Source organism: Peromyscus leucopus, chromosome 1, assembly GCF_004664715.2.
Source record: "Peromyscus leucopus breed LL Stock chromosome 1, UCI_PerLeu_2.1, whole genome shotgun sequence".
Lineage (NCBI taxonomy): Eukaryota > Metazoa > Chordata > Mammalia > Rodentia > Cricetidae > Peromyscus > Peromyscus leucopus.
This window is the reverse complement of record NC_051063.1, coordinates 60953688-60967931: the sequence shown is the minus strand read 5'-3', so window position 1 is coordinate 60967931 and position 14244 is coordinate 60953688. Positions and strand designations below refer to the sequence as shown.

The 14244-nt window shown below is 51.3% G+C and overlaps 1 protein-coding gene across 3 annotated transcripts in view; it reads right to left on the bottom strand.

Moving 5' to 3' along the window:
• Cars1 (cysteinyl-tRNA synthetase 1) overlaps positions 1-13892 on the bottom strand; it is a 42899-nt gene extending 29007 nt beyond the window's left edge. The window contains exons 1-6 of one of the 3 annotated variants that reach the window (XM_028871046.2): positions 13635-13892; positions 9983-10074; positions 8613-8701; positions 7877-7973; positions 7169-7267; positions 5749-5898 (exon numbers count right to left, since the gene is read on the bottom strand). In XM_028871046.2, the coding sequence (XP_028726879.2) occupies positions 5749-5898; positions 7169-7267; positions 7877-7973; positions 8613-8626 (360 nt within the window). In that variant the 5' untranslated portion in view covers positions 8627-8701; positions 9983-10074; positions 13635-13892. Of the gene's footprint in view, positions 1-5748; positions 5899-7168; positions 7284-7876; positions 7974-8612; positions 8702-9982; positions 10075-13634 lie in introns of those variants that run through there. The other 2 variants (XM_037208817.1, XM_037208818.1) reach the window with 2 other exon arrangements.
• Between the last annotated feature and the right edge of the window lie 352 nt (positions 13893-14244).

The window sequence follows — 14244 nt, the reverse complement described above, 5'->3', positions numbered from 1 at the left end:
CAAAGGACACAGTTGGGAAGTTCTGGGTAGCTGAAGCTGGGCGTGCAAGGCGTGCAGACCTGGCTGGGCCTCAGCCTCTGCATGCTTTACTAATAAGCCAGTGAATGCATCTCAGTTGTTTCCCTGAGTTCGGTAACTGGTCCTGGCAAACCGACTGAAGCTGAGGAGGAGGACTATGGGGACCCTGGATTCACAGCTGACTAGTCACAAGGTAGGTGACAGCTTATTACTTGGGGTTGGCAGGTGACGTTGTGAGGCCTTCACCTCTTAGGTTCGGAGGCCACCTTCACTGAGTGTCAGACTGAATGAACTGCAGGGTGTCTGGCAGATGTCTCTGGAGGATCGGTGGTGGTATGTATGGAGGTGAGGAGGGGGAGTCTCTCATATTTTGGTGAAGCCAGTCTGGAAAGGAACATTCCACGCAACTGCAACCCAGTCACGCCTGGGGAAGGCTTGTCTATGGAGACACATGAAGTTCAGCAGCGACCAGGAGCTCAGGGGAGAGAGGAGCAGGTGGAGCACCCACAGCCTTAGGTCTGTGATGATGGAGCCAAGTCCTTACCCATGGGTCCAAACCCCCAGGACACACAGCACATGTGGTCACCTGTGTAATCCCAACGTTAGGGAGCTGACTGTAAAGCCAGATAACCACTTATCAAAGCAGGCTGCCAGATGGTAACAAAGGCATGACTCTGGTGGGTGCTGCTGATGGGAGCAGCTGTGCGGGGAGCAGGAACCACATGATACCTCTCATTTTTTTGTGTGACTCAGAGCCTAGTCTAAGAAATACCCCCCCTCCCCCACCCAGACAGGGTTTCTCTGTGTAGCTTTGCGCTTCCTGGAACTCACTTGGTAGCCCAGGCTGGCCTTGAACTCACAGTGATCCGCCTGGCTCTGCCTCCCGAGTGCTGGGATTAAAGGCGTGTGCCACCACCGCCGTGCGAAATATCTTTTTGTTTGTTGATTTGTTTGAGACCAAGTCTCACTTTGTAGACCAGGCTGGCCTAGAACTCTCAAGAGCTCCATCTGCTGGGTCTAAAGGCATGGTAAAAATAAGATCTTTAAGAAGCAAACAGCCAGGCCTGGTAGCACAGACCTACAATCTTAGCCCATCTGAAGGCTAAGGCATCAAGACAGCATTCAAGGCTAATGTGAGTAACACAAGGAGACTCATCCACCACTCCAAAAAGGGGAGGAGAGAAGGCTGGTGCTCGGTAGCAGAGTGCTTATCTAGCATGTAGGAAGCCCTGGGTCTCAGCTCAACATAGAAGGAAGGAAGGGAAGGCAGGTGGTTTGGGTAGAACAGGAGATGCAAATGACCCAGCATCAGCGGACCTTCTTCTCAGTAGACTTTTAACGGTTGTATCAATAGGATGAACTGTCAAAAAAACTGTCAAAGACACACAGAACCCCACCACACAGCTGAGGGACAGGAGTGCAGCACAAAGAATACAGAAGGCCCTCTGGCATCAGTGTCCCCAGCCTGACACTAGAAGCCAACCTCCTGCTTAGGCGCACAGGACCCAGTCTGCTGGGTGAATGAATCTCACCCAAACAGCAACTAAGTTGATGTGAAAAGGGCAGTCCACTTGGAAATAAGAAACAGACCTTTCAAAAGGTTAGAAAGGTTATCAAAAGCTGCTCTAAGCATGTGCTATCAGGACCAGCACACAAGGCCTGGAGTGATGGTACACACCTTTAATCTTAACCATTCCTTTAGTCCCAGCTCTTGGAAGACAGAGGCAGGCAGATTTCTGTGAATTTAAGGCCAGCCTGGTCTACATAGTGAGTTTCAGGACTATGAAGAGATACACAGTAAGACCCTGTCTCCAAAAAACAAACAAACAAAAAACAAAACATCAAAAAAACCCACTTAAAACAGAAAATGAGCTCCACCTATTAAGGAGTAAGACAAAACAGCAAAGAATGAAGGCTAGAATGGAGAGATGAATTGCTCTTCCAGAGGACCCCGGTTCGGTTTCCTGTATGCATGTGGTGCTTATAAACTCAACCAGGCGCACACACACATAAACTTACAAATAAAATTTTTAAAAAATTCTTAAAAAAAAAAAAGAATGAAGGAAAGAGGCAACAAACAATGGGCAAGGATTGGTGCTGCAGACAGAGCCAGAGGACCAACAGACCTAGAGGCTGGTCTAGAACGTTCCACATGCCACAGGATACCACCAGCATTTGCTTCCGCTCAGACTGGCAATAGGTGCTCCTGCTGGGCTGGACAGTACAACTGACAGAGTTCACATAGGAGACATGTAGAAAGTCCTGGTGCAGGGTATCCCCTGCCTAGGGGAAGGCAGAATCCTCACTTAACCACTCATAAAGTAATGTGCACGACTTCCAGGGGAATTCTAAAACTTTACACCTTTGAAAGAAAACCGGGGTGGGAGTGGGGGGAAATGGGGGGCAGTGCACACCTTTAATCCTAGCACTCGGGAGGCAGAGGCAGGCAGATCTCTGTGAGTTTGAGAGGCCAGCCTGGGCTACAGAGTGAGTTCCAGGAAAGGCGCCAAAGCTACACCGAGAAACCCTGTCTCAAAAAACAAGGAAGGAAAAAAGGAAGGAGGGAGGGAAGGAGGGAGGGAGGGAAGGGAGGAAGGGAGGGAGGGAGGGAGGGAAGGAGGGAGGGAAGGGAGGAAGGAAGGAAGGAAGGAAAGAAGGAAGGAAGGAAGGAAGGAAGGAAGGAAGGAAGGAAGGAAGGAAGGAAGGAAGGAAGAAAACACAGGAGAATGGTGGGGCAGATTTCTTGAGACAAAATAATGTTCATTCATTCCCCAAAAAGGAAAGAGCTGCGAACAGTGCAGCAGGCCTGCAATCCCAGCACTCAGAAAATGAGGCATGGAGCTGAATTCCAGGCCACAAAGAGTTCTAGGCTAGCTTGAGATATATAGTGAGACCCAAGACTCAAACAACAGGGATAAATCTGGATGAAAACTAAGGCTCTCTGCTCACTGAAAAGCAGTGGCAGGAAGGCTGTTAGACAGGCATGCTAGCAATGTAGTTAAGTGAAAAGCTTCGGTGGGCAGAGATGGTAGGATGCTTACAAACCATTCAGAAAAAAGCCAACAACCCCGGAAGGAGCAGGACAGGGGTCTAAATCACCACACACAAGAAAGCAGCAAAACTGTCTCAGGAGACTTTGGGAGAGGTACCCAAGTCATAGGTGTTACCTCCAAACACTCACTTGACTGATACAAAGGAAAGAAGGGGAAACCAGTGAGGCAGGTGAAGGTGCACATGCTGGGTGTGGCCACTGGCGAACTCACAAGCATCTATGTGAGAAGGAGCAAGGCTGCCACCTTGAGGACAGCCAGGTTCCCTCTGCTGAGCAGCTGGTGCCTGGCCCTGCTGCAGCAGCGCCCGCCCCCCCTCCCCCGGCTCTGCTCTAACACTGGAGACCATGGGGATGGAGCCCTCGCTTTGCTTCCTGGAATCTAAGCTGTTGACTGTGCTGATGTAGAAACCACAGCCCTGACAGCTGAGGCTCCTGTGGGCTTCCCTGGGAGATGCGGTTCCTACGCAGCTGATCTTTCCAGGGCAGCACGGGCTGTGTCCTGGGTGTAGGTCGATTCAGAGCTGTGTATGAAATCTTGTGTATGGAATTTTGCAGCATCTGCCTATTCTCAGCATGATGGTGTCTCACCTGTGTCGCTGTGACCGATCTCAGAAACGATACAACTCCACACAAGTCCCCCGAGGTCCTTCAGAGAACCTGGGAATGTATGGTCAGGGTTGGGGACTCCCAAAAGTCATCCAAATATATGGTCTAATAATACTCAGCAATTCTACATGCTAGAATATGTCCAAAAGAAACTCTGAGGAACTTGCACAGAGGCAACACACCACAGACAGTTCATACATGGATGCACAGCACCACTGGCAGCTGGGAAATGCCATCACAGGCCACAGAGGGCCTGCCTCCCACACACTGGGCTGGCTATTCCCAAAGGCGTGGGCACCAAGCACCGTGAGAATTCACAAATGTGCTGGGTAAACAGCACGGCGTTCCTGAGAATGCTCAACAGAGAATCAAAGGAGGACCATGCAATTCCACTCGGGCACATGCGAAAAGCTTTTAAAGGCAGGTAGGCTCTGGAACAAACACGTGCACACTATGTTTTCAGCAATACAACAACAAACAGCAGAACAGCACGGGAGTGGACAGCCAGTGTCCATGGCACAAGGGAAGGTCATTTCCCTTAAATGGATAGAAATGCTGGCCTGCACTGCAACATGGATGAACCTGGAAGGCACTGTGCTGAGAGAAGCCAGCCCCAAGAATTAGGACTCCTTGCTCAAGGTTCCTAAACAATCAGACAAAAAGGCAGGATGTGGTGCCAGGTCTAGGAAAAGGCCTGGGCAACCAGAGCTTTCTAGGAAGCTTCCGTTTGAGAATGTGGCAAGCTCTAGTGGTGGATGGTGGGTACTGCAGCACACAAGTGTGGCTGCTCCTGGTACTGAGATATGTGTGCTTACAGGGCTAAAATGAAAGCTTTTTTGTTTTGTTTGTTTGTTTTCTGAGACAGGGTTTCTCTGTGTAACAGCGCTGGCTGTCCTGGAACTCACTCTGTAGACCAGGCTGTCCTCGAACTCACCGAGATCCACCTGCCTCTTCCTCCTGAGTGCTGAGATTAAAGGCATGTGCCACCACCACCCGGCTAAGATGGCAGTATTTATGTTACATATATCATCAGGACTTTTCGCGCGCACACGCGCACACACACACACACACAGTCTCCATATATTGCACAGGCTGACCCGGAACTGGCTACAATCCTCCTCCCTCAGTCTCCTGAGTGCTGGAATGTGTGACATTTTCTAAGATGGGTACTGGTAGAAGAACTGGGGAAAGACTTTAGTGGGACTGTTGGTCACCAGACTGCAGGCCTCAAAAGCATGAGAGAGAAACTTGCCCTAGAGGAATGGCAATAACATGTGGGCCCATCTCAAAAACACAACCTGAGGGAAAGCACGTGGCCCTCATGGTTATCAACATGGACTCCTCATAAACACCAGAATCTGCCATGCAGGAACACAGAAGAGAGAAATCCTAACAAAAAGTGAGCCAAAGGTAGAACGGTCAGCTCAGTGGGGCCCCAAGTGGGACACAAGTCTGTAACACAGAAGCCAGGTCTCTCCTGGGCACACCTTGGTGCCGCCTGATGACCTGCAGCCACGTGCCTCCTGTCTGGTTTCCTCGAGTTAGAGAGTGGCCAGCAGGGGGTGCTAGCACAAAGGGGAGGGCCATCTGTGTTCGGAGAGCTGCTATGGCGGGAGGACAGAGGCCAGGATGCCCTCACTTTTGTCTCAAGGAGGCTTTTTCAGGAGTGGGAGAGTTGGCAAGTGCGGCAGCCCCGGCTCCACTGCCAACTACAAGTTGCTGCTCACTTCTCCTTCAATTGCCGGCTCTGCTTTCTGCTACCAAGAAATGTGGGGGAAGAGCCAGTGGCTAATTGTGAAGTGGGAAAACAGATGGCTGCTCCACAAGTGGAAGGAGGGAGTTGCAATATGGGCTCACAGGGAAGCCAAAGCCAAGCTCAACTCCCGTGGTGCCGAGCCCCATGCCTGGGGAATGGGGCTCCAGAGGCTGGGGTTCCCAGGTGGGACGGGACACTAGCTGAGCCCTAAGAACGGAGCCGCGGGTCTGGGTCACATTGACTCTGAATGTGGATCAATCTTGTGCAGAGTATGACGTTTTACACAAATGGTTGTCCAGGACCCAGGAGAGCTCACCTGCACACGGCTGTCCACTTCCTCTTCAGAGGGGCTGGAGTGCATGGCCTGCTCCAGGGGTTCTGTGGCAAGCTTCACAGAGCTCTGGATCCGCTCCAGCATCTGCCTCTTGTCAGGATCTGTTGTCTCACTTAACTTGACTGCAAATGGCTACAACCATAAGAACACACCAAATATGTCAGGCACAGTGCAGAACCCCACTTCCTAAAGCTGACTCAAGGCATCAGAGCACTGTGTGCCCCAGTGTCCAGACTTTCAGTCCCAACCCAGGCAGGTCTGCTGCCTTTCTTCATGTGTGCCTAGACAGGCTGCTTAACTTTACTGAGCACGTTGCCCGCCCCCCCATGCAAAATGGGTATAACAAAATGTACATCTAGCAAGCCCCAATAGCTGGCGGCCACCTCTATGTCAAGAGTGCCTCTGCTCCCTCAGCTCCCGGCCTTGTCAGCCCAAAGACAGCTATGCTCTAACTTTAGGCCTAATTTCTTCTCAGGGACAATGCCATGGGCATCCCAGCAGCTGCTACTGTAGTTGCTAAGGATGGGATACGACAGGAAGCAGAATGATCCAGTCTCACCACATATGATGGTTTAAAAGAGAAATGGTTCCCACAGGCTCTGGGAGTTGGACACTTGGTCCAAGCATAGTGGTGCTGTTTAGGGAGGTTTAGGAGGTGCAACCTTGCAGGAAAAAGGATGGCACCGGGGGCAGGCTCTGAGAGCTTAAAACCACGCCTTACTGCTTGCAGTTTGCTTCCTCGGCTTTGTGCTTCTGTTTGAGGAGGGGAGCTCTCAGCTTCCTGCTCCTGTTAACATGCCTGCTAACTGCTGTCATGCCTCCCTGTCACGATGGGCTCACCACTCCGGAACCATAAGCCAAAATCAACTTCTATTAAGCTGCCTCAGTCATGGTGTTTTACCACGGCAATAGGAAAATAACTAAGACACTGTAATATAAGAGTCTATACATTAAAAGGAGGCTCATTTAGAGTAAAGGTGTGAAACTGAGAGAACATACTTCCTCAGTGGAGGTTACAGCACTGTGAATGTGACAAGGACGTAGAGATCATGTGTCTGCCTTGTGGTCAGAAGTGGGCATCAGATTGCTTAGGACCCCCAGCACTGAGGACCAGACAGCAGCAGTTCAATCCAGATCAAAAGGAATGGAGATAGATCAGATACTACTTCCCCTAAGTGACAGGAGGACCACCTACTCCACATCATATCCTTCAGAACTCTGCCCTGGTGACTGTCTCATGAGCCTGGCCGGGGGTGACAACCTGCTGTAGCTTTGGTGCCCCAATGCAGCAGGTTTGAGTATTGCTTTGGAAATGACTGCCAGGTTAAACACCATCCTAGACAAGGGCCTGCACAGGGCCTAAGAGGCAAAAGGAGGAGACAGGATGGTGTTGAGGGCTTACCTTCAGGGCAGCATGGACATCCTTCAGGAGCTGAGCAGCTGGGGGTTTCTTTTCCCGATACTGTTCAAACAGGTAGTTCTGCCGTGCCCGCCTGATGATCTGCCAAGGTGGAAGACTGGTAACAATCAGAGTCCACTCCCTCCCATGTGTACAACCCTGCTCACACTGCAACTCTGAGCGAGGGCGAAGGGGAATGGGGGCAGCCACAGGTCCTAAACAGTGTGGCACTGTGGGACACTATTACCACCCTCCACCTGTACCTGCAAAGTGTGGCTGAGGTCTGTCAATTTCTGGGTGTCTAAGTACAGGTCACTGAGGCCCCAACTTCCTCAGCTAGTGAGATACAGAGTGGGCCTGTTCCATAAAGAACCAGGAATCATGGACACTTAGTCAATGATACGAATGTGTAGATATCTAGCAGTATCTACATGCCTATGCAAATGACCCTATATCTGCATGAACTGTGTTATCAGTTCACAGCAGGGACTCTGTTTATTAGGTCAGACCTGAGCCAGCCTTTCCTTCAGCCCACCTGTCCATCCATGTAGCCCAAGCAGTTCTGCAACTCCCTAAGCAGTCCAGACTGGCCTCAAACTCATAATCTGCCTCCTAAGCGATGTTCTGCAGCTATATTTTCTTATCTGAAAGTCCTACTTCCTCTCGTATCAGCTATTCAGATGTGAACGTTACCTTAGGAACCCCCTTTACCTTATCATCAATGTCCGTGATGTTCATGCAATAAAAGACATCATACTGGAAGTAATCCCTCAGCACCCTCCTCAGGATGTCAAAAGAGATGTAGGACCTAAAACAGTGGAAAGCACAGTTCCCCAGTTGGCACACGCTGTCCATGATCTGGACATTCCAAGAAGAGCATGCACAGGCTGAGCACCCTAAAACCAGAAACATCTCCAAATCCTAAGTTTTCTGAGCACCCACATGATGCCACAAATAGAAACTTCCACTCCACTCTATGAAATAATGTTTCATGAACAAAACTGTTAAGAATTAAAACTACCTTTAGGCTATGTATCTAAGATATACATGAAATAAATAAATGCTGTGTTTTAGTGTGGGTTCCATCCCTAAGACCCTTGTTCCTATGCAAATAGTCCAAAATCTGAAAACCTTGCAGCCCTCAGCACTTCTGGACCAGGCACCTGGGCTAAGGAAACTCAGCTTGCTGGGGCAGGATCCATGGCCTTTACCCCATCGGCCATCACCTGTGAAAAGTCACACCCATGAACGTGTGTGTCTGTGTGTGGCAAGGAAGGGGTTACAATCCATTACACCTAAAGCCTGCATGCCATGGACACATCACATGTCCACTGAGGTAGGGACAGTGTCTGGGTGGATTCCAGGATGGCAACCATAGGCTCTGTGCACGTCCCCTTCCTGCTGTCTTTAATCCTCCAGCAGTGTAGATCCCAGGCACCAGACCTACCTGGCATGTCCCATGTGAGATGCATCATAGACAGTCGGCCCACAGCAGTACCACGTCACCTTCTTCCCATCTTGAGGTATAAATACATCCTTGTTAAAAAACAAGGAATGCCATCACCAGAAACTCAAAAAACTCCTCGGCACAGCAAAAGAAGCCACAAACAGCACACTAACTGACTGCCTAGGGCCATTTGTCTGTGAGCCAGGCTCTACTTGGAATTCACTATCCTCTTACCTCCACCTAAACAAACTTAAGATGATAGGCCTGAGCCACAACCAGCAAGACCTTCCTGTCTCCAGTTTCACTGATAAAGTCGTGCCACAGGGGGTAAGCTGTGTAGTGGGAGCCTGGCAAGGGCATCCTCACCCCGTCTCCCTGGGGCCTTTCTTCTCAGAGTGGGTAAGGGAACAAGGTTGCTGTTGTGAAAATGCTCGCTTAACAGAAGTTGCAGCTAACAAGTTCTACCCTGAATCCTACCTGCTCCAGACAACCATCTCAGGAGCTTGGCACTGATGCGGTCTTGTCCAGATAAAGAGCACGAGGCCCTCAGCAGCTAGCCAGGGTATCCCAACACTCTCAGACTTCTCTGGAGGCGGCATCATCAGTGAGTTACGTAAGGAGATGGGACCTGTCCCAAACTTATCTCCTGCTTGCTAAGCATATGTACTGACCAAAAACCCAGCCAGGGGGCTGGAGAGATGAGTGCATACTTCTTTAAAGGACTTGAATTCAATTTCTACCATCCATGCTGGGGTACTCACAACCATTTGTAATTTCATCTCCAAGGGATCTGAATCCTCTGCCCTTTGTGGGCACTGTATTCATATGCACACATACACCCCCTACACACACACACACACACACACACACACACACAATTAAAAATAAAACATTAAAACAAAAACAACAACCCAGCCCACAACTGGAAAGCTTTCTGGAGCCTGTGCCACCATGGCTATGAGCCAAGCAGAGCAAATCATGATAAGCCTATCAGGTCAAGAGCCTGTGCCAGCATCCTGGCACATGCTGGGCTCCAAGCTCCAACACCACCTGGCAGGTTTGCCTCTTTGCCTAATCTGCTTGGCTTGGGGCAATCTAGACAGCCATGAGTCTTCCTGAAAGCTGCCAGCACTTGGCTTGGCTGTGATGGTGACCTTGAACACTCACGCCTGGCCAGCAGGTAGGCTTTCCCAAAGATTGTGTACAAAGTATTTGTGCCCTACTTTCAGAGCACAGCTCTGTCTGGGTTCCAGAGGCCATAGCACAGGAGTAAGAGAAGGACCCTGAATGAAGAGGAGGAAACATGGAGCCATGTGGTTAACAGGCTATGATTTGCTCTGCAAGGGCACAGGGCATCTCATCCTTCTTACCTTGTTCCGGGTGAGGCTATTGTACAAGCGGAGCTTGCAGGGCTCAGTCCCTGCTGGAGGGGTCCACTGAGGCTGCACTCGCCGGCCTTTACCTGGAGGCAGAAGAGCAGACAGGTCACACAGCAGGTCACCACTAGCTCTCAACACCTGGGTTCAACAATGGAACTGTGCTGTTGAGATGGGTTCTCACTTTGTAGCCCAGGCCTTTCTGAAACTTCCCTTGTAGTTCAGGCTGGCCTTAAATTCAGGATCCTTTGGCCTCAGCCTCCCTAGTCTGTAATTTTCAGTTCACGTTCTACATAGTGCTGCATCCCAACAAACAAGGTGTGGTTGCTGCCAGCTCTCAGGATCCTTTGCCTGTGCAACTTAAGAGTCTGGACAATTTGTGACACACAGGCCACTTCCTAGTCACCAGGTGCAGCAAAGGTCAAGGTGAGAAAGGCTTCTAACCCCTCCTTATCCGGGTCCTTGGCATCAGATCTGGCTTGGCCCCACAACCAGACTGACTATGCCTCTGGATACAAGCCTGCGGCACCTCCATCCCCACCCAGGCTGGTCCACACGGCCTTGACAGGCTCCCCAGCCCAGCCCCTTTCTCTCAGGCAGTGCCTGCTCTGGACACTACATGGCACAGTCCCTCCTTGGCATGTGTCCGAGGTCTGTAGGTCCTTCCCCAAAGACAGACCTGCTTCTGACCCTGAGCAAAGCTGTCCCTAATATGCATGCCCGGGAACTTGAAGATGTCACAAGGGTGATGCTTTAAGCCTCACAATCTCAGTCCAGGATGGCTGACTGAAGCCACCTGGAAACCATGTGATCATCCACAGCCTGCTCCTGTGCTCTGTGGGGGAATACCTGCCTTCTTCCTTAGCCCTGCCAAGAGCCTAACACACCTTTGTAAGGTGCCCAGTCCATCAGCCCCCCTCACCTCTGCTGAGCAGGTGGGAGGTCTTGAGCTGACCTGGTCCCAGTCTTCCCTCACATGGATACTTCTCTTGCCTCCAGCCACCTCTAACTTCTATGAGCAATGCCTACAGGTAACACATCTGAGCCTGTCAATCTGTTGAGTCCACTTCAAGAGTCACAGAGTAATTTGTTCAGGGCACAGGCCATTTCCAGGCTCCAATCCTTGCCCAGATCACACTAGACAGAATAAAAGGCATTGGTAACTAACAGGCTAAAGATAAAGGGGAGGACTTCCAACTGATTCGGGGCCTATGAGGGAGGCGACAGCGGTTAGCTGCAAGCAGGAACTCCTTCCTCCAGGTGAGTTGGGGATCCAGTCACAGGTGGCCACAGACTAGGGTGGAGGAAAACCCCAAACTGTTCACCAGACACCAAGTTTAGCCTCAGCCCACAGTGGCATCCTTATGGGAAAGTCTCACTCTGTGATGTGATGAAGGATTTGGTGTCACTGTCCTTGCTTGGAAAATGCAGAGGTGACACCAAAAATGGAGGTCCTGATGCATTCTCACAGGAAAAACACTGCCAAGGGCTACTTCGCTGAGGGCTGAAGGTGAGTCCCTGTAAAATCTGGGCTACATTCAGCGGTCAGCTCTCACTCCACACATACACACGGAAACAGTTCCACTCCAGGCCGGGCACCATGGTGGCATGTTCACCATGGTGAAAGCGTCACTGACCCAACAGGCAGCTCTGCAGTACCGACAGCTACACTGTGAAAATGGGATGCAAGAGGCTGGCGGTCCAAAGATGGAGAAGCTGCTGGGAAGCAGCAGACTGCCCCAGGAGCGTGAGGTAATGCAGGCAGCTTGAGCCCTAGCTGTGGCCACCAGCCTAGGAGGGAGCACTCAGAACTTGAACCTTCCTAAATACTTTGCCTTGGCTTCCAGCAGACCCTTTCCTCAGTGGTAGTATGTCTGCTTCCTCCAGAAGAGCTGGGAGAATTAAGGGGCCAAATGGGCTGAGCCCCAGGTCCAGGTGAGAGCTCCCAAGCAAGCTCAAAGCCCTGGGATGGAGTGGATCTCCAAGGTGAATCATAGAGGGTGAGAAGGTGACAAGATGGGAGAAAGGAGGCAGGGGGGCTGGTGGGAAGAGGGCTGGCTCCTCTGGAAGGGGACCATGAAGGCTAAGAACATATGAATTTTCCATGTCTGACAGCCTTTGCTGCTAAGGCCTCAGGCTTGAGAAGGGGGAGGCTGGTGAAGGCAAGATATGGCTGTCTAATGTACAGAGCAGCAAGCATAAGGAATGCCGGGCTGTCCTGGGGAGCAGCGCTTGAAGTGGGGAGGTGGTATCACTTGGAGACCATACTTTAGAGACACCAGGGCCCGGAGAACTCCAGTCCTCACAGCTATAAATCTAGAAGCATGCTGTGGACACCGGACTCTGGAGCCTAGGCCTGCCAAAAGCCAGGTAGCCCAGCTCCACCCTGCTTTCCCCTCCAGCCAAGCTTCTGAACAGTTTGCTCAAGGGACATTTGACCTAACATGTTCTTCACAGGCTTACAAGGTCCTGATGGCCTCATGGGCAGCTGTGGTACTGGAGGAAGCAGGATAATCCTGTTGGTGCTGTCCTTGGTCTATCCTCCATACAAAAGCATCACTCAGAGAAGCCTCAGGGGACAGTGGCTGGCTGCAGTGGGAGACCCTCTCTTCATGGTCGCGAGGCCCCTGAGAAGTAATGCTCTGCTGTGTCCACTGGCACGGACAGTGGTGTGCCTGTTCAGTTCTTCCTAGGACCATAAAGGAAGCGTAGATGGGTGGCTGCTGAAGCCAGGACCAGGTCCCTGATCTCATTCCTACCGCCATGACTTGGAGTTGGGGCATAGTGTTCAGACATCTGACTCCTTGAGCTTTTTGGAGAAGACAAAAATGGTAATATGATACCTGGGACACAGTGCCTCACACAAGGACAGCAGTTGTCCAGGCAAGACCACTTATGCTGCCACATCCCCCACCTAGGCTGGAGTACGGTGTTTACTTAGAATAATCCAGAAAAATCAAGACCCTAGCAGACCCTTCCTCCCACATGTTCCAAGTTCCCCACCCCCAGTCTGCAAAGTCTCATGGAGGCCACAGCAGGGACTACCGTAAGTCAGCACTCAGCCCTCTCCACCTAAAGGAGAAGAGTATTATAGCCATGAGAAACTGGAGGGAGCACCCACAGAAGGGAACATTTCCATATGGTCAAGGTGACAAACCATTTGGGTCCCAAACCAGAGCCTCCCCAGGAGTGCCTCCCTGGCCTAACAACTGTGCCCAGCAGCACCCACAGGCATGGCTGACTTCATTTTAAACCACAGACAGGAGACCTATGTCTGGTTTTTGAAAGGTTCAACGTCAATGAATACAGTGCTAATATTCAGTGACATTGCACCTGAAGAGAAACAAGTGTAACCTATGGGACTAAAGACAAGAACTAAGAGCCACTGTGAGCAAAACATTAACTGAACCCCTAGACAGGCCGGCAGCAGCATGCAGTGTGGCCCCAAAGTGGTCCCTGGTCACGGTGGCTCTGAGCTCTGCCATTCTGGGTACATAACTTCACTCTACCAGACCCTGCGAGCATGGCTTCTGTCCCATGGGAACACTTGACTGAAATATGGAGGTGAGTCTCCAGTAGGATATCCACTGTCCTGTAGCACCGTATGCCCTTGACCTTGGAGCAGAGGTTCACTGCTGTTACTCACTTGTTTGGAGCCTGCAGGGCTCGCCTCTGCCTTGGGGGCCACCCAGGAGCGCTTCTATGTGTCTGAACCACCGAACCACGTGGAAGAACCTTGAGTCATCGGGAGGGGCTGAGAGCTGCCTGAACACGTCCACATCTGCCTGGGACAGGGAGTACCCCTGGACATAGCTACGCGTGCTGAGGTGTTGGTCCAGGGCCTGCACCCTGGCTGCCTCGTCACTAATGCTCAGAATGGACCTGTAGTCGGCAGCTGCAAAGACAGAGGGCATAGGACATCAGGCCAGATGGCAGGCAATACATGACATCAGGCAGGCAGGAAAGCAGGCAGAAGGGCACATGATGTCAGGCAAGTGGGTAGGAGAGATGCAACATCAGGCAGGCAGGTAGAGAGCATGGGACAGAAAAAGGAAGAGGTCACAGAATGCCAGGCATGCGCACAGAAAGCTGCCCAGGAACAAGAGCCAGAGAGTTGTGTGTGTCAAAGCCCTTTCCTGAATGTCAGATATCCAGAAGAGGAAGGATCACGGGGTGGGCACGCAGAGCAGTGGCTGGCAGGAGGAGGAAGGCAAGGTGACAGGGGAACAGGTCAGATTTCCTCCTGAGACTTATGG